Source organism: Sander lucioperca, chromosome 22 (assembly GCF_008315115.2).
Source record: "Sander lucioperca isolate FBNREF2018 chromosome 22, SLUC_FBN_1.2, whole genome shotgun sequence".
Taxonomy (NCBI): Eukaryota; Metazoa; Chordata; class Actinopteri; order Perciformes; family Percidae; genus Sander; species Sander lucioperca.
The window spans coordinates 7,103,311-7,123,930 of NC_050194.1; the positions used below are offsets into that span (position 1 = coordinate 7,103,311).

A 20,620-nucleotide genomic window follows, 5' to 3' on the forward strand; every position below is an offset into this window, starting at 1 on the left:
AGGATGGAAAGTTTATGACATCAACGGCAAGAACAGAAAAGATACACAAAGGCAGGACTGAACTGGCTTAATGGGAGGTTTTACAACCCTTCTAAGGTATCGATTAAAGCTTCAGAGTTAAATCTTTCCTCCTCACTACAGTTCAAATCAAATGCTCTCTCTTTCCACACCACTGACAAGGCAAATATTAACTGTCAATTGGATTTATAACTGCCATGGGAGAATAAAAGGAAGAAATTTGTATAATTATAGAAGTATGCGGCTGTGACCAATAGAAATACCATTACAGGTTAAGAAAGTGTGTGAAAAGAAGGTCTAATATTGACTCTTTGTCTCTCTGTGTAGTTTAAAGTGTTAAACCACTGTCCACTGAACCGTCTCTTCTGCGGCCTGTTGTACTTTTCTCCCCATAAATACTTAGGTTAGAGAGGTTTGCGGATTGTTGGCGTTGGAACATGGCCTGGCTCTAAAAAGAGAATACACCAGCTGATGAAAAGCGACTCTGGCCGGCTGCTCGGTTTGCACCAGAGAATTGCGCGACTGTCGTGTGGTGAATGTTTGAGTAAAACAACCTCAGTTGTCTTAGTTTTCACATCCCGCTGCCTCCTTCTTTTCCTCCAGGGAGCCAGAGAACATCGAAGGGGTTGAAACATACTGTATTTGAAATGTAATGTCAATATACACCGCGGCGGCAATAGACTGATCCTGAACTAACAAATACAATCCACTTATAATCAGATCTCACAGCGGTATACTACAACTGAAGACAAAATGTGTGTTTTCTCACAGTCCAGGCAGGTTGTTAAACAAAGAACAGAAATGATCATACAGTCCCATTAAGTGTCCAGTCAGGCTCATAAAGGCACAAGGAGTCTCCTGAATCATGTAAAGTAAATGTACCAAGATGACACAAACGTACAGAACTATACTTAGTTGTATATGGTACATTTGGGCATTGTCTTGTATTTAGCAGGAGTTTGAAAGCCTCTAACGTTGCTTGAACCACTTAAGGGTGCCGTAACGAGCTTTAAGCAACACATTGACACATTATCGTCTTTTAAAGTTGTTATGGTGAACATGTTAGCAAAAGGATTCTTCCGTTGGGCGCTGGACAGGTAGCACACAGTGTACTTTTAGAGCTTTTTCACAGAAAACAGCTGCCTGCTCCAGCTGGAAGTGACTCGTGTGAGCAGCACGACTGAACCAAAACAGTAAATATGTGGGTCATACAAACCAATGAGCTGAAAGATGCTAAAATGCTCAATAGAGCTGAGAGAAACTGCAGATCTGGCTGATCATTTTCCGTGGGTTTGTCGCTAGGAGTGACCTAGTCATTGGATCTATTGTTTAATATAAAAATATGAATTAGTGCAGCTTTAAGAACAAATGTTTCAGTCCTCTTTCGCTCCAATTATGACAAAGGAGTGACCGAGAAAAGAAGAAAAACAGAACATCAGCTCTCTTTTCTTGTCAACCAAATTTAAAATCAAAGACCAAGCGAGTCATGGAGGGACTCACTTTAGATTTGTACGTTTCTAGTCTTGACCTACTTAGTGTCCATGCAAGTCAAAAACCAATCGTCTCCAGTTGTTTTCACCGCTCTGTTCTAATTCAAGCAGAAGCAGGACAGATGCATGAAGGGTTTACCACTGTATGTGCTGGCACGGCTACAGAGCCCTGTGTATTTTGCTAAGCTGCACTGGGATCTAGAAAAGAGGAATGCGCCCTCGGATGGGGATCGTAAAAAAGAGCTAATGTGCGGCAGGCTTCTTACGGTCTGTTTCCCCCGTACACACCGGTACATATGCGTGTTTTCTTTTGTGTTTGAAGCAAAGAATGTGATCTAAGATGAATATGAAGTCATGGAAAAGAGGCACCTACTTCCCAACTTCATCGATGACAGGAGCTGGACACAGTAGGAATGTGTCTTCGACACCAGCCGGCTTTTCATCTAGGAGGCAAAGACAACATTTTAATAAATGTAATGTATGCTCCTCCAAAGTAGGCTCCTCTGTAAGGTATGGACACTCAGTAAAAAGCTTAGTGTGGCTACCACCAGACCAAGCTCAATCTTTTAAGATTGAACATTAGTTTGGGGAGTCTGCTCTGTATTTTCTACTGCACAAGAGGCGTGATCAACGGGCATAGTTCAAATGACTCTGTACGCAATTGGATAGTCCTTCAACCAATCAGACCAACGATATCCGGGTGATGTAGCAGCGACAGCGGGCATCAACGGGTTGCTGCGCTTCGGTGGCCGCCATGTTAAATGTAAACAAGAAGCTGCTTGGTCGCTTCTCTATCGTCATCGTGTTAAACCCGCCAATAGTGCGCCAGGTGGATTCGTACAGGTTTCCAGCCTAAGCTGCAGGACGAAATCAAATTGCCGGCAGATCGGGCTGGGTTTACCCAGTCTATAAAAAGCTACTTGTGAAGGTGAAACAGCTAGTTTGATCCCTATGTGCTTTAAAAGATTATAATACTAATAATATAGACTATAATACTATACAGATATTTCAAAATGAATATTGCCAAAAGCTGATATTTTGTGCCAATATTTTTTACATTTGAATTTGACTATTTCCCTGCCATAGTATTAGATGTATGATGAAGTTGCATTCATATTGAAAATATACAGTGTATTAATATACAGTCATACAGTATATCCGTTGGTTATTTTGTACTGACAACACTTTCCAAAGAGGAATACACAGGTTCATACAGTGACAAAAAGACTACAAATGACCCAAACAGAGACTGGTATAAACCTTGTTATGGACAGGTTGGGTTTACATTCAAAGACAAAGGCACAGTGTCGGCGTACTCACTGACTGTAATGGTGTCGTTGATTTTGAAGCTGCAGAGCACCTGGTTGATGTTCCTGGCGTGGAGGAAACCGTTTCCCCTCACCACCACTTGGAAAGACTCTGGTCACACGACACACAATACCATGTTTATCACTCTTTGGCAAGAAAAAACGGCATTTTACGTGTTGTTCATGATGCTCATTTTTCACATGATCACACCCAGCACGGTTAGAAGGGCAGTATTTAAACTCTGAACGGCTTTGTACTTTAATTCAATTTATATGTCTTTAATGAAGATGTATATACAGCATGGTTCTTCAAAGTTTTTTTTAAGCCAAGGACCCTGTAGAAGCCACATATTGTATGTTGTTTATGGTCTCATTTGTGTTATTTGTTGATTATTATATTGTGCACTTATATTGTAGGTGGTGGGCGTTTTCATCGCGGTTTGAGCGGAAGTGATAACATATTTGTTTGCTTCACCTGTTCACCTGGGTTTTTGGGGCTTTGACAGAGAGGGGGGTGAGCCTGGGAGTGAACACTTTCTGTTGACCGCCGCACTAACGCACTTATTTCGACTCACAAGGTTACGTGTGGAGGAATAAATCATTGCAATACAATCTGAGCGCGTCACAGTGTGTTTATGCATCTCTCAGTGTTTAGTCCCTCGCGGCAGCACTTTGTTGGACTGCTTACAGCCGCAACAGACCCCTTAACTGAAAGAGGGATGGAGCAGGGACCCCCCTACTACATATATTGTATAAAAGGAAGTTGCATATTAAACTCAAGGGGGTAAGCTTCCTTCAGAGCCCGAATCTCCTATGGCGCCATTTTGATGCTACAAAGCGATCACCCGACGTTAGCATTCCATTGACTGCCATTCATTTTGACGGCACTTTGACAGCGAATAACTTTACATCTGAAGCGTTTAAAGACTTTATTTGTCCATTGTTTATTTCTAAAGAAACATGACAATGTATAAAAGGCTCCATTACCTTGTATCTCACGTTATGGCTCCGTAGCAGACGTTTTTGTAAAAATAGGCTAACGATTGTGTCATAACCACGCGACTTACTGTCGCATAGTAGAGGAATTACCGTATAGTACAGGAGAAGCTCGCAGGCAGTTTGGACTTACATTAGCTGTTTAAGTGTAATTACTAATGTTAACTAGCATTTTAGTTAGCAATAATTAGCCTGTGTCCACGTTATCTCCTTACATATACCTACACTCTCCGTCTCTGCAAGATTCGGAATGATTGAGATTTCTCTTGGCACAGCTACCAGAAGACTTACAACTTTCAGACACGTTGCTCACGTCACATTTACGTCATTTCTCTCAGTTGGAGGCTGCGCAGTAATGCTCAGCGCTCACCGGAAAAGTGCTTCTAAAGGCCTTCACTGGTCTCCGTCCAGAGCAACGGGATCTGTTGGTCCATTCTTATATACAGTCTATGATTAAACTGGGCCTACAATAACGTGTAGGGAGGCCTAAAACCTTTTTACATACCTTTTTTGCATAGAATGCAACGCTATTAAAATAGCCTAATAATTGTTGGCATGATTTTATAAATCATGTTTAAATGTTAAAACATACATGTGGCACAGTGGATTGATATTTTAGTGACTGCCTTGTCCATAGGCCAGTAAGCCTATCATCAGTGGGGATTTATATTTGCTAATAATATGTTAGACTCATGTTACGACTTTTAAATTTTTGAAAAAAACGTCTAAATAAATTTGCAATAATTTGGAGGCCCCCCTGCATTGACTCTGAGGACCCCCTCTTGAAGATCCCTGATATACAGTAAATGGCAGGGTTTTGGGCACCACCTAAGCCAGATGAATGTAACATCAATGTGAGCATCAAAACTAACTAAATTACTTTTCTCAGGGTTAGGGTTAGCTAGTTGGACTTCTTCAGCAAGTTTTGTCTTTGAGCTTTTTGAGTGTTACTTAATTATCTGCTCTAGCTTTTTTTGAACGTTTTAGACACAGATATTGTAATGATAATGGTCCAAAATGATGTAAAAAGGACCCTAAACCCCCAGCCGAATACGTGCAGCTAAGTCTACCACAAACCTAGGAAAAACACCGAATGGATTTCTATGTACTGCATATGCTTGTATATATATTGTTTTTGTTTTGTTATTATCACTGTTATGTAAACATATATAACATGCTGTATAATATTATAATTCACAGACAGTCCATGCTGAGTGAGGAGAAACACATTCGTTTTGGAGCAAAAACTTGCCAAAACTGTCCAACGAACAGGCAAACTAGTACGTCCTGTGACTTTAATTCATGAGCCTCAATTTGCTTGTAATTGGGCAGAGGGAATCCTAATTAACAAAATACAAAATTACAGCATGTTCAGCTTTCCCACCCCCCACAACTGAGCGACTCAGCATACGACTGAGTTATAATTGTTGGACATTAACTCCAATAGTTGCAATGCTGCCTGTAATAGGGAAACTACTCAGCTGTAAATACACAAAGATACAGTACAGTACACTACACACTGCAGCAGCACACCAGCCTCTACTATTAGGTTTCAAGTGAAATACGTTTTAGAATGTAATGCTTTCTTCTTGAAGGGTGAAAGTAATTCACTGCTTGATAAAAGACAAAAGCAGATGGAGAAGCAGTAAAAGTCCCTCTGCTTTTGCCAAAAGTGTTTAATCAACTTTTATCTGTTCTTTCGTGCCTTTCAATGTCCATTTAATGTCGCTTTAACTTTCATCATCTTTCTCTTGGCAGGACACTAAAGGATGTTGTCTACTTTACATTTCAGCGTTAGCCGACATCACCACTGCCACTCTCTCACGATCAATCCCTTTAACAAGACCCTATACTATTATTCCCACTGTGGTACTCTGTCCCAATAGATTTCCTCTAAGTGAGCTGGATGCCCATATATGGTCGCTTTTCTTCTTATGGTCTGGGATTTTAATTACTGAAGTGACAGTAGGGGAGACAGGGCACCCAGTAATGAAATTAACACAGTTTAAGAAATGATGGGAGGCTGGCTTCTTACTTCATTTGTGTGTGTGTGTGTGTGTGTGTGTGTGTGTGTGTGTGTGTGTGTGTTTGTGGTTTTTAGCTCCTTACCTCCTGCACACACACTGGAGGGCTCCGCTGCCAAAATCTCAATGCAGGATTTTTTGATGATCTGGAGCGATAACGAAGAGGAAATACAGCGATTATTTTTCCACGCTTATACTGATGCTGGCCTCTTTGTTGTCAAATTCTACTGTTATATAAAAAAAAAATGGCAGTCGAGACCTCAATAAAAAATGTTCTAGGGCTCTCTAAGAATGAAATCATTTCCTTAATTACACCGTGTCATTGTGCGTCTCAGTTTTGAAAACGCTCGTCAGGCATAGCAACAGTAACTGAGTGTGGCGAGGCCTATTAGAGGATTATATTCTATATATAATTTACATTTTATTTTAACAAACTAACAGGGAGACTGATGAAAAAAGTAGCTTCTCTCATGAGAAACACAAGTTAAAGGACAATAAAGGCGCAAAACGAACCTAGGGGTTAATAACAGATGTACCCACTCGATCACTCTCTGGGACATGTTTTCATGCTAATCGAATGTGTTCGGAGCTTGAAACAAGCTAGCGCAGACTGCTGATTAGCTTACAACGCTAGTATTCGGGGCACAGGGAAAGTAAAAACAAATCGCTATTTATACCACTAAAAAGGCTCAAAATATCACCACACTTCAACAGTAGCATAATGAGGGTCCCTAAATATTAACCCAAGCATTGAGAACATTGTCGCGTTCTCGTATACAGGCAGCCGCCGTCTTGGGAGTTACTGTCTTTCTAAACTATCTTTTTTTTAGATTTGTTTTTACTTTCCCTTTGCCCCGAATACTAGTGTTGTAAGCTAATCAGCGGTCCGCGCTAGCTTGTTTCAAGCTACAAACACATTCGATTAGCATGAAAACATGTCCCAGAGAATGACAGAGTGGGTACACATCTGTTATTAACCCCTAGGTTTGTTTTGCGCCGGAATTGTCCTTTAAAGTGGGCTTAACATGCCTGTATAATGTATATCATGAGCCCAGTGTACACAAAGACTTCTGCCGGGGTGGCGCGTATGAAAAAAATAGTGCGTAGTGTCTGTTTGACTTGAATCTTCTACTAAAACTGTGACAGTTTGCTAGAAATCAGTGTGACTTTTGAATTCTTGCATTGTGCAAACCAATGTATCGTATGTGTGGTGGATGAAAACTCAAATGTTTTCTAAAGTCAGTCCTGACAACCAAGGGAGTAATAAAATGGTAACTGTACTAATGCAGGACAGACTCAAGATAAATACATGAATGTGGACGTCCACTGTTTGTGAGCTTCAGCTACAGGAATGCTTCCCTGCACAGAGAAGAGTTTATGTACCGAATCAATGACTCCCCGGAGGGCGTGGAAGCCGCCTAACACAGGAAACACGTGCTCGATGGTGTCTGCAATGGTGGCCAGCTATAGAGGGAGAGAGGAAGGGACGGACGGTTAGGGTCAGAAGAGTTAAGAAACTAAATTAAACAAAAATTCACTGAACGATTGCAAGACAATTGACTGGATGGATACATTGTGGGAAATTGTGTTTTCTGCAACTGTGGTTAGGGAGACACCGCCAACATTCAGACATGACACTGCTATTTTATATTTTACAACGAGCCCAAATTGATCTCAAATGTACTGATGTGACACAATTCCAGACATTACAGACGTGACGACACAATGAGTCTCAACGAAGTACTGCATACTAGGGCTGCACAATGTGTTTTATCGTCATCGCAATATCAACTAATAAATAAACACATCGCGAAAGGCTGCGATATATCGCAAAAGACCCTCAGATTTGTTTTTTTTGTTATTTGAAAGAAAGTATCAGTAGAAAATAACGTTGGAAATGATTTCCTTTCGTTTGTTTTAAAGGTCCAATGTGTGGGAATTTCTCCCATCTAGCGTTGAGATCATATATCGCAATCAACTCTCTCACGCCACGCAGTTCAAAGTACGTATTACAGCTACGGTAGCCTTCACGCTTCGGTCTCTTGCTCTTTTCAATATTCTTTTTCTTTTTCTGGGTGAAGAAGACTCTTGAATATGATTTTGAATATGTGTGGTCCTCCATGTTTCCTTCTTCAAACTTGCCGGGGCCGGGAAGCTATGATACCCATTAGCAGCATTAGCAGCACCTGTGAGTTTATCATGTGACAGCGAAAACGCCAAAGGCGGAGCAGTATGTCCTGTATGTCCCTTACCGGCTAACGTATTTCAAGATGGCGTATGAATATGGAGCGTCTACACCAGTTCATGCGAACGAAATTGTAAAATTTCAAGCCAAAAGGAATACTTGGAATTGATGGTGGTGGTAAATATTCATGAAAAGTTTGTGAACGGGCAACACAGATTTTGATAATGAACAACTAAACACGTTACACACTGGACCTTTAAATTCAACAAGCAATTTGTTGTATTTCAGCAAAACACTGAAAGCAGCAGAACTGAGGACACTTCAACATCTGTTTATTTATAGAAAGTACTATCGCAATATTCAACAATGTTATTGTGTATTTTTCCTCAATTCGTGCAGCCCTACTACACACACGCACACACACACACGCACGCACGCACGCACGCACGCACGCACGCACGCACACACACACACACACACACACACACACACACACACACACACACACACACACACACACACACACACACACACACACACACACACACACACACACTGTAAATTCAGGGAATCCCATTAGGAATAATGCTCAAACATTATCCACAGTCAGATAATGGGTCCATTTACAATCAATCAAATGGAGCTCGTACTAAACTTGGGTTTGAGGTCGACCAGCCCTCAAACGCTCTCAAATATCCTCCACATTAAATACAGGAACCTGAATCACCCTCCTCCTCATCATGCTGAAGCTAATTGTTGAGTATTATTCAAGTTACAGACATTTCTGCCGTCCAGCTTTGTGTGTTGGCATCCTAAGAGGCAGGGTTAAAAAAAAAAAAATAATAAATCACTTGGATTGGCGTTCAGGAAATTTGAAATTATGGGTTAGCCAAATTGCACAGAGGCCACTGAATACACACTATGCAACATGGAGGTAACAGCATTTCCACAAGTCAAGATTCCTGAGCACATGATGTACTGTACATGTGTGCTGCTATTATCTTTATTTCAAACCAGATACATAACATTTAGCGGATATAAAACGGCCATGAAAGTGTAAAACTGCCGTACACGGCACAGACGTATTACATTGGGCATTATTACCTGTGTCTCGTTGAAGTCTTTGACACCAACACAGTACACAATAGCTCCAAGAGACCTGGCTCTTTCTGCCTGTTGGAAGACACGGGGCAATGAACAGAATAAGTTCCAGAAAAGTGGCATTCAAGCAATGAAAGTATTCATTTCTCCAGCGCTACCTCTTGCTGCGCAGTGATGAGCTGATGTTCCTGCAGCTCTCCATCCGTCAGCGCAATAATCACACTGGCCGTGCCTGGAAGAAGCACACGGACGTGATATATAACCATACATCATAATGCACAACTTAGCTTGAAGTAAGTATTCACAACAACAAAGTCTTTTGATGCGTACCAAAGTTCTCCTGGTATATCTGCTCGTTTGCCTTTAAAGAAGAAGACGTTTTATTGGTCAGAAAGTGAGGAGTAAGTCAGTGCACTTTGATCTGTTTGATTCTCAGTGTAAGATAACAAAAAAAAAAGCATTAGGACAAAAGCTCACCCTCTCTAACCCGAGGTGCATGAATGTGTCTCCACCGGGAATCTCTCTTTTCAGAGAGTTCAGCCCTTTTCTGATGTTCACTCTGCAGAGAAGAAAGAGCAGAGTTAGTTTCAAGGAAACATTTAAACGGCAGCTTTTTTTTTGTTGTTGTTGTCTTATGTGTCATTATCTCCCAGTGTGGAAACTCATCCATTTCCCTGACATTTTTGTGTTTTGCCTATTTTCCCTTATTGCTTCACAATACAGTTAAGCACTATGGTCGCTGCCAAGTGTGTAGATGTATATGTCTCTATGCTTTATAAAGGTTTTCGCCCGATTCTGATTCATTTTAGTCAACGGAGCATGAACGCAAGCTGGAGACAGCTCTGTTTGGAAGTGGAAACCCAACAACAGTTTTATACAATCATGTCAGTTCAGAGAGCATCTGCTTTCACTCTGGTGCAACAGTTTGAGTTTACTTTACGGCTGATCGTTCCTCTTGTGTAAGAGCAGTCCGTGCTAGAATAACGTTTAACGCAACACAAATTCAGCTTCGGTTAGTCAGTTGCAGTTAAACAACAGACTGTATCAGCCATAAATGGGGCGAGACGCCTGCGAGCTAGTTCAGGCAGTCAACCCGACCTGCACCGCTGTACACACGTGACATGCCTCACTCTCTGTATCATTTACCAAACACACCCCCTCAATTTGGGGGTCTATTTAAGCTGCACATTTCACCCATCTCTGCCTTGCCAATGCTGCTGCTGGCCTGCACCTGTTTTCGGAGTGATGAGGTCGGAGTTTGGCCGCCAAACCCAATGTTCTGCTGTTATAATAAACATTTCAAACGTGAGTTGTCCGACTAAACTTAATTTACCTGTTTTCCGTCAGTTTCATGATGGTGGATGCTCTGGAGGAGAATGTTATGAAGGACATCCTTAGCATGGGACTGGAACAGAAAAGAAAATCCATCAAGTCATTCAGCAGCAGTACAGCACAGATTGACCCATTGGTAGTGATACCTGCCAAAGACCAATTTCACCAGCATTTGGCTGCTGGTTGGTGATTTCCCCCCTTTGCACAACATGATACAAACATTTCTACATCTGAGGTTAATCAGACACGTTTTGTTACGGTTACAGTTATACTGCGAAAGCAACAAATTGTTTCCCTTAGAACCACAAAATAACTGGCGGTAACCCATGCTGTGCTTTACTTTCATGCCAGACAAACAAAAGTTTTAAACAATGAAAATCTCATGAACAAACTACCTCACTCGCTTTGAGGTCACTCCAACAGGCTGTGTATGAATGGCTTCTTGAACGCAACCCAACAACACACTAAGGCAGTGGTTCCCAAAGTGGGGTCCGGGGAGCCCCAGGGGTCCTTAAACGGGTTCCAGGGGTTTCCCAGAAAAAAAGGGGAATCATTTAATTTCCCTATAATTCTATCCATAAGTACCACAATGACTATTGGGGTCATTTTCTCTAATAAAACATCTCAAATCAAAAAATCCTACCAGTTGGGGGGACCCTGGGACTGGGTCTGTGGTCTAATTTGTGTCCGTTTAGGCGTGAAAAAGTTTGGGACCCACTGCACTAAGACGCCGAGTGACACCATGCACGGATGTGCTGGTGTGCAGGATTTGAACCCTCTGTGCGTGACAATGGCTCAAATGTTGGTATTCAAACCATGTCACTGAAAACCTAAGAAAATGCTATTTTTGTTTGTTTGTGAAAAAAAAAAGTATATTTAGAAAGGCATGTAAACATGCACGCATGCACAGCGATCTGAAGTAAACAAAATGTGTTGTATTGTTTGTGAGAGAAAGTAAGTGAATGCAGATTTGCGCTGTTTGAAACGTTATCATGGTTCTTTGCTCTGGTTGAACCGCTAAGCTCCAGGTGTTGTTGTTGCCCTCGAGCAGTACGGACAAAACAAAACCACCCACGAGCTGAAGACCATCTGTTGACATTTTTTGCATTTTACACTGCACTGTATCGCTTATCGTTCATATTTCAGCCATGAGAGCGTGCAGTCATAGCTACAGTATCTTAATAGTTACAGAATAAATACAGGATGGCACTGTAATTATTTCTGACATCATATAACTGATGAATAAAAGGGATCATATACACATCGTATGATAATATGAGCTTAAAGTGAAATCTATTGTCAGACTCTGTCTGAATCCAAAGGTACAACATACTGACACCTTACAGTACAGTTTGAGTATCTGTTAACGTTTACTGCAAAAGATTGGTTTGCATGTTTGACACGTTAAATCAATATGGCTGATGCTAAAAAAAACTAAAGGATGCAAATTATGGATAATCACATGAACCTTAATGACTTGTAACCTTAAAATAAAATTTTTTGCAAACTGGTTTTGTCCGTACTGGATTTAAAGACTTTTCTCTCACTTGATGAATACACTTTATAGTCTGCTACTTCAGACTATATCAGGGGCAATCATGTTGCTGAAAGATTATATTGATTGATTGATTTTTATCATTTCAAGAGCTGTATAATATTCCTATGGAGCCATACACACTCATTAACAAATGTCAGATCTGAGTAACCTTTAGGGACACATATTTAAGTTGAGATACTTAAAGCTGCAGTGTTAACGGTGATTGTCAGCCTTGTCCATTGAAAGCTTCCCTCTTTACTCCCCTCCTGTAAAACCCAGGCTGCTCATACACATTGTAGTCTCTGCTGGTAACCCCACTGACACCAGACATCAGCTCAGCAGAGACAGCTGAAGAGTGAAACATCAGCCTGTATGCTGAGTGACCTAGCATATGGCCAGCTGTCTCTGTAGGGACAGATTTTATTTTACTTTACCGCGGTGACTGCTGCGTAAAGTGTGCGTTTCTCCTCAGTGATTTACATCTCGGGACACCAAGGGACACCATGCACAGATGTGCCTGTGTGCAAGGATTTGAACCCTCTGTGCGTGACAATGGCTCAAATGTTGGCATTCAAACCATGTCACTGAACCCTCAAAAGTTTCTATTTTTGTTTATTTGTGAAAAAAAATTATATTTAGTGATCTACATCTCGGGGCTCCAGGAAGTCGAGTACATGTGTTTATGATATATCTCTTACCTTTTGAATTTCTCAGCTAAATTCTCCACAAAGTCGTAGATTTCCTCCCAGTGATTCTTCACACTGCCAGACCTAAGACAAAAAAAAAATAATCATGAGTTGTGTTCAACTGTCATGAATGCCGATTACAGTGGTTGAAAACACAACAAAAAGAACAAGAGTAAGCAAAGTGTCTTAATGCTAATCACAATACAGCTAGCATAAAAGCTGTGAAGCACATGTACCCTTAATCCAAGATAGCAGGTATCTTCAATGACTGTAGCAGTTGTAAAATATAATTTCTGCATATATCTATGAGTTACAAATCATTTGTTCCGCTAGAACTCTACCAAAATATCAAGGCTAAAGTTATCTATCAGACACACATTGACCTCCATTTTGTAGAGCGGTCAAACAAGAAAAATATGGCTTTGTTAGCTAAAAACGACAACAGCAACACAGCACAACAATAAGAACAAGCTATGTATTCTGGGCAAAACACAACTGTTTAACTTGTTACAGTAACTTTACTATTTGTCGAAATTATTTGTAACAAAAAGACAGTTTTTTGTTTATTTAACAAAAGAAATATTACTCTAATTCCACAGTTGCTATCAACAGCTACAATGCTATTGAGCTGTCTAGCTAGCAACAGATAGATAGCTAGTACATCCTTGGAGTTAAAGCTAAACCTTGGAGTGAAGGAAATTAAACCTAAATTTCATAACCATCCCAGTAATGTATCACAAACACCACTTGGGGAATAACTTAAAACAATTAGTCTGCACAATACTTTAAGGGCGTGCTGAGATAAAAGAGGCTGGTGATGTGGTCTGGTGTGTAATTTAGCACCCTCCTGTATCCTGAATGAGGCCCTAAAGGCTGAGGAAATAGGTCCTGGTCTCCCCAGGGGAAGCTCAATAAAACTGGACTATTATAAAAAAAAATTCCCTACGGAGCTACCTTCATTTCCTCTGGGCAGACTGTGTGTATGTGTGTGTTTGTAGCAATTAAATTAAGTGTGAGCATTAAGGGAGAGAGCTTCCGACATGATGTGACAGTGGGTCATCATCTGTTAGCCAAAGCGATGACACATGGGAAATGAGCTAACTGACTGTGGTCAAACTGGAGGCCTGTTTAGAGGATGAGGCTCTTAGAATAAAGTGCGTTGATATGTTGCCATTTCTCTGTATGGGACAGAAGGTCAGCACCATTTTTTTATCCACGGGGTTTAGCTGGATTTCAATTTATCGGAGGGTTTTCACTGACATGCAGTCCACTGAGGCGTCTTTACTTCTGTAAAAGTCGAACATATATGGTTGTGACTTTTTTTTTAAGGTATTTCACCTTCTTTGTTGACTGCAATAAATTGTCAGTTTGAAACAGTGTGTATGGGAGTTGATGGGAACCAGACTAAACACGGACTCTGTTATCCTAGCTTACCTTTTAGTTGTATCAGTTCCCAGCTAACTCAAAAGAGATCTGTTTGAGAATCACATCTAGACATAATAAACAGAATGAAGTATATCTGGCTTAATGTGCTTTTCATGCCTTGGGCTGATGTTAAGTAAATTAGATTACTATCAACAATGTTTATTTTCTGTGCAATGTATTTTGATTATTTGGATAATTTGAAGATACAGGAACCAACAGAGCCATAGTCTTGCGAGTTGCTTTGGAATACAGCGCCTGCTAGCCAAAAGTTGAAATGGAAATTAATTGTAACTAGTGTTATTTGCCTTGCAATTGACTTTCTCGGAGGTTATACCCTATGGTGTTTTTGTGTTATTGCTTGGCAGCAGAGGGGTAATGATTTGCCCAGGCTTGGGGGTAGACATAGCCAGGGAATACCAGGGACTTTCCCATCATGCCTAAGTCATTCAAGGCGTCTCATCCTGCCAGACTCTAAATGCTCTGTTTTGTAGACTAGATAATGTAAATTATGAAAAATACTGTGTTCGTAATCTTCTAGTCCCAAAATGTTCTAGTCCACAAGTGGGAACAAGAAAGCTTGTTGACCGGCAATTACTTTTGCAGATGCTGATCTTATTGCCATTTTAAAAACAAACAAATGCTCTGCATCTACATGCATTTCAAGGAGAATCAACACAAACAACAGTAGCTAAAATGAGAGCCAGCTCATACTCAAATTCCATTGACTTAAAATCCAAGAAAAACAAACAGATGGATTGCTCAGAAGTAGGCGAGCTGCTAAAAAGGAAAGCAACTGTCAAAACATCAACAATCTTGCAGAATGAGTCGATGATGCACCTCTGCCAAAGCTAGAGGTTCAGGTTTGGATTCCCTTGGGCAACCCATGCTGGTAATATCTAGACCCTTGCTCCAAATACAATAAAAAAAAACATCCACAATAACATCTACTGATTATCTAAGCTTCAGTGTTTGAAACAAAATAGAACTGAACAGATAAAAAAAATGCTGGTCAACTAAACATCCTACCTAAGCATTTTCTCAGAGTTCTTGTTGATGTGATGACATGACTTGTTCCCCCACATCAAGGCTGAGTGAGCAAAGAAAGAGGACAAGACCTTACAAGCTCAACAAAATCCTTGCAAAATATAAAAAGCTTGAGGTGGAGGAGGAGAGATGTTTAGATTGGATGTTCAACAAAATGTGCAGCGCAAACAGAAATAGTCACACAAGGATTGCGCACACATAGACCATAGGCCTCTGACCTGAAGGAATGGCATGAGCCAATTTCATCTGTAAATTGTTCCATTACAGCAACAGAGGAGGGGGGGGGGGGGTAATAAAAAATATATATATATATATATATATATATGGTGAAACTTTCCTGCAGCTAATTGTCATGTAGAGGTGCAGGGAGTATTTATTTAACATCAGTGTGAATCTGAGGACTCCCACCTTTGGTTTTCAGCTGCTTATCTCTACTTCTGCACCACAATGGCTCTTGTTTGCATTGGAACAGTTCAGTTTTCTGAGGTGGCTGATGTCGTGGGACCGAGGCCTAGCTTGCAGTTTCACTCACCTGTCCAAACAGCGTTGGGATAGGAAGCGGGCCATTTCATTCTATGATTCTTGATGAAACTATTTGATGTGGTGCCTTTTTCCATCTTAATCCTTTCATCTAATTTGAATTGGTCTGAGTTGAGTGCTAGAGTTCAGCGGTTTGGGGTTTGGACAAATAAAATAAAGGTTTCGAGAGGTGAGGGGGCGTTACAATTTGCCGACAAAGCGATCAAACCCAAACAGCAGTTTGAGGTTATGTCATAGCAAATCGTCAAAGCCGAGCGACAGTGTTTTCTTGATTGGACAGATTCTCGGAACAAGATGAAGAGCATGTGTCTGGCAGTACACCATGTGAGGGCTGAGAGAAAAAGAAACAAAAGAAAAGAAAAGGAAGGAAAGAGCAAGGGAAAGATGAAGAGCCTTAGCAGTTAGATTACAGTAAGTTCAGCTGAGTGGGAGTGAGATAATGTGAAAAATCTGTTGGCTCGAACGCAAACTTGACTGCCAGAGGAAGCATGCCGATGATTCGATGAAATCTTCAACAGCAAGGCAAAGTTTCACTCCACAACCTGCTTCAGCCAACACAGCTGGCATACAAACCTGAAGCACCAACACCACCAGGAAACCAAAACAAGGTGCAAACAATTGATTAAATCACTGTGGGGCTAACATGTTTTTATTTGACTTTTTACAGGGAACATTGATCAGAGTTGCTGTTAATGCTCCGGTGCCCATGTGGCCTCGGGGTTTTAAGGTACTGATCATGAACTACCGGTTCAAATCCGACTGGGGACTATTGTTACATTTCTCTCCACCTCATTCCCTGTAATCTTTACTGTCAATTGTCTTATAAATGCACAGAATGCCCCCCAAAATACTTAAAGAATCTGTTTGTTGTTTCGGTGCCATGTCATTTCTCCAACGCTCCGTTGTTCCGACCTCTCAATAACCCGAAAAATTCCCTTTGGTCCTACAGCCCGCTAGTCCGACGTCCACCACCGATATTACGAATCCCACTATGGCCACGCCAAGACCCGCCCTTCAATAGCATTTATTGGCCAGGCATCCATGCTTACGCAAGGTAACTACATCTTGCTGTTACTAGTGGGCTGTAGGACCAAAGGGAATTTTTCGGGTTATTGAGAGGTCGGAAAAATGGAGCGTCGGAGAAATGGGCAGTCCCCGTTGTTTCCATGTGGATTTAAGTTTCTATGGAACCACTAACCAAGGTTGGTCTTGTCTTAACCTAGATAGTAAGATGCCAAATGAAATTTAGAACTATCCACACTGGGTGGATTTTTATCACCCAGTGTGGATAGTTCTAAATTTCATTTGGTTTCATTAATAAGACATTAAGGCTCCCAGAGCAATATATTTGAGGTTGGGTTTGCTTAATTGACAGCTGTGATGTTGCAGCTTGCTAAATCAACTCCAACTCCACCCAGACACCACCAGCGTGTTGCCCAAGCTAGCATTTTCATGGCTCTTGTAACTGACAAAGACAATCCTAAAGTAAAACAAAACAAAAAATTATAATGTGATGTAAATTATACATAGTTTGGAAACCTACAGTAAGTCTTTCCGCTGCAACATCAGTACATCCAGGGCAGTAATCTACTGTTTCCAAATAGCTGTAGGCTCAAAGGGAGCTAATATATGCATCATTACTGTTCAGCGATGCTAAACAGACCATGTCAAGAGGAGAAAGGAATTTGCTATCCCAAGGGTCCAAAAAGACCTGAAGAATAAAAACATCTTCAATCATTTTTAATAATGCTTTTTTCCACTGACTGAATGATTTTGCAATAGCCGGTGTGTGTGTGTGTGTGTGTGTGTGTGTGTGTGTGTGTGTGTGTGTGTGTGTCTACTTTACATTTGTACTGATACAAATACAGGCAATACAGTTTAGGAGTTGTGGATATTATTTTTCTAACTTTCCAGTCATCCAATGGTTTCTATTAATTTCCGTACAGTTTAGTGAAGACTGCTGTACTTGTCAAGTCAATTTTAATTTACATAGAGAAAAACCTCACTGTAAGCTCCCTGTCCAGCACCAACAGGCAGACAGACAGAGTTAGCGACTAGCTGGTGGATGTGATAGAGAATGTATCAGCTAAAGAGCCAGATATTTATCTCAGGAGTTGGTGTGAACCTAGTCTGGATCAATGGAAGTACATTTCCAGGATAAAGCCTAACAACGTCCCCTCTCTGTGGGTTGCAGTTCTCAAAATCCCTTCGCTACAGGTAAACAACAACAAACTTCGAGCTAGCAAGCTACACGCTGAAAATGGCGAGTTTTGAAGAATATTTGGATCGTGCATTAACGCAGGCCTGCTTTGTTCTTCCGTTGAATGATTGTAAAGATTTACAAGGAATATGTTCACGGCATTTAGTATCTAACTGGGATGTTCTGGGGCCGATTGATTTTCTTTTTCGGGGGGCAAAAGAAGTTCTTTCCTGAGACTATTTTGCAGAGCTACCGACGGTGTGTCCGGAATTTAGCACTGCCCAAGACAATTGTGATTGGTTTGAAGAAATGCAAACAACCCAGAGTGTAGCCTTACTCCACAGCGCTGTGGAGACAGGTCTGGCGATGGGAGACTAATGTCGACCTAAACAGAGCTAAACAGGAAAATAAGTATTGGACTTCCATACGACTAAAGTTATACTGGTTAGCTGGGCGTAAATGGGAAACTGCTTCCTAACAACAATTCATATTAATTCACGTCCATAATATATCACTGTGTGCGTCTTCTGCCGCTCCCACATGGCCAAGCATATTAATTAATACTGCTTTACGGTGCCTTCAAGGGAGAAAACAGTTGATGTTTCAAAAACAGCTGAGGCTAAGGGCCCTAAAGTGGCCATTTTGAGATTTAGGACATTGTTGACTATGCCTGCAATCCTGTAACTGTAGCAAAGGATATTACAGCTGAAGCATGTTTTGATTTCTGCAATTATTCAACCAAGTCCATTTTTAACTACCCAGCAGGCACTTCTGTCCCAGAGGTTCAACTGGATGACGACGTGTGGGAAAAAGCTCCATCAGTCTGAAGTCTTTGCGGCTCTCAGCTTCGTTCTCACGGTTCAAAGTGTTGAAGAAGGAAAAGTATAAAAACAAAAAAAATCCTAACTCCACTTAGGAGGCTGTCTGCCATTCCAGTTGGGCCTACACCACACCACCCCAGCCTGCAGCCAATGGTGGTGCTCCAATTTAACTGACTGGGCACAAGGATTTGTTTGTTTAAAACCACTAACCTACTTTTACAGCCATTGCAGAAGTCAAAGTCTTTACTGGATGATTGCTGAGCTAATGCTGCACGTCTATTCCAAAACCAGGAGGAATTGTTTTTTTATCCCAAAAACTATTGGATAACTGCCGTAGAGGCATGTGAGATGGGTGTCAAAATGTACAGACTTTTCTTTTTTCTGACTTATCTGACCATCTAAAATGTACTATGTAATGCACTTTTTTTTCTGTAGACTAAGTCAGAGTCACGTATTAAATATTACAGGGTTCAGGATAAGAGGTAGAGTGGCATTCATTCCCTTTAAAACCTATTGTCTTGTTTTGGTCCCTGGGGGACTTCAGACAGCTTGATATCATTTAACAAGACATTTCTTCCTGCGGAAAACACAGAGTGTGTGTCATTCCACAGCTAAAACGTATTCCACTGCTAGACATATCCAAAATATTTATGGACAGCAGCTGCAGTTTTGTTTTTCCGCTGACCTGCCAGGATTCAGGCAGCATGGCACAACGCCCAACCGGTGCGCCAACTTGTGACTACATCAATACCAACAGCAACATTTTGCAATAGTGTTCTGAAGAATAAAGACAAGACAGAAATGTTATTTGGCCTGGGACTACCAGAGAGGGATTATAATGAATGAAAATAGTATATCTCACATCTTCCAAACAATGATACTGCAGCAACACCAAGTAGGGCAATGAGGAGTATGGTTTGAAGCAGTAATGGGAGTCTGGTGGAAATAAGAGAGACAGATACATGGAAAAAGCATGTGGAAAAGAATGGCAGAAAAGCAGGTAGACATTGACATAAAGGGAAAGAGCGGGAAGACACCTTGAACATTTGTCTGTTTGCTTGCTTGTGACATGGCATTTGATAATTCTTTTCTTTCACCTTCCTTCGGTGATATTCTTGTCCAAAAATGCATCAGTGATAGCAGTGCTTTGAAAGAACAGCTTCTAATTTGTGTTCAATCAACATAAACAAGATGGTTAGGTTAATTGCAGTCTTCATCAAGAGGTGAACATCAGCATTTGGCCCAAAGGTGAAATCTCCCATAAGAACACACCCAAAACCATTCCTCTGGCTCTGTGTTCCATATAAAAACAGCAAGATGTGGCCCGCCCGCTCTGAATCAGCAAATATACATCCTCGTTGCTACATATGCAGCAGTATAGGGCTTAAAGGCAGTGTCCGAAATTAACTTTTTTGGCTCACCGGCCAAGTTGGCGGGTAGATGAAAATACACAAATATTAAATTGCATTTTTTTTTTTTTTGTAACTTAGGCCTACATAACAAAACGTTATGGATAATAATCAATACGATTTTTGACCAATTAATATTAGGCTTATCTGTTAAACCAATATTAATAAAACATATAAAGTGTAAAAAAAAAAATATCGTCTTTTGCATGATAACAATGTAAATTGGCCATACGATCTATTTCATAACTGCTAATTAACTTGCTAGTCTTGCAGATGTAAATTAGCCTAAGGCTAACTCTGGTACAAGGCATCAAATGGCAACATTTATGTTAAAAATTGTACATGGACCCTAACAAATAAAATGAATAATTCTTTTTTTTTTTTTTAAAGTCCTAACTTTGAACCAGCAAGTTGCGTTTAAGCGTTTCTTTTTTTCTGCTCGTGGAGAGCTACGTGACACATGAAACTATTATATCGATGAGGACTGGTGGGTTAAATCGGCCGT

At 40.8% G+C, this 20,620-nt stretch overlaps 1 protein-coding gene across 1 annotated transcript in view; it reads right to left on the reverse strand.

Annotated features, from left to right (window-relative positions):
• antxr1c (ANTXR cell adhesion molecule 1c) overlaps positions 1-20,620 on the reverse strand; it is a 44,464-nt gene that overhangs the window by 18,334 nt on the left and 5,510 nt on the right. Inside the window, exons 2-11 of the mRNA XM_031297902.2 lie at positions 12,689-12,760; positions 10,455-10,526; positions 9,599-9,680; positions 9,452-9,482; positions 9,280-9,353; positions 9,125-9,193; positions 7,219-7,299; positions 5,921-5,981; positions 2,829-2,927; positions 1,882-1,951 (exon numbers count right to left, since the gene is read on the reverse strand). Of these exons, the coding sequence (XP_031153762.2) occupies positions 1,882-1,951; positions 2,829-2,927; positions 5,921-5,981; positions 7,219-7,299; positions 9,125-9,193; positions 9,280-9,353; positions 9,452-9,482; positions 9,599-9,680; positions 10,455-10,526; positions 12,689-12,760 (711 nt within the window). The remainder of the gene's footprint in view (positions 1-1,881; positions 1,952-2,828; positions 2,928-5,920; positions 5,982-7,218; positions 7,300-9,124; positions 9,194-9,279; positions 9,354-9,451; positions 9,483-9,598; positions 9,681-10,454; positions 10,527-12,688; positions 12,761-20,620) is intronic.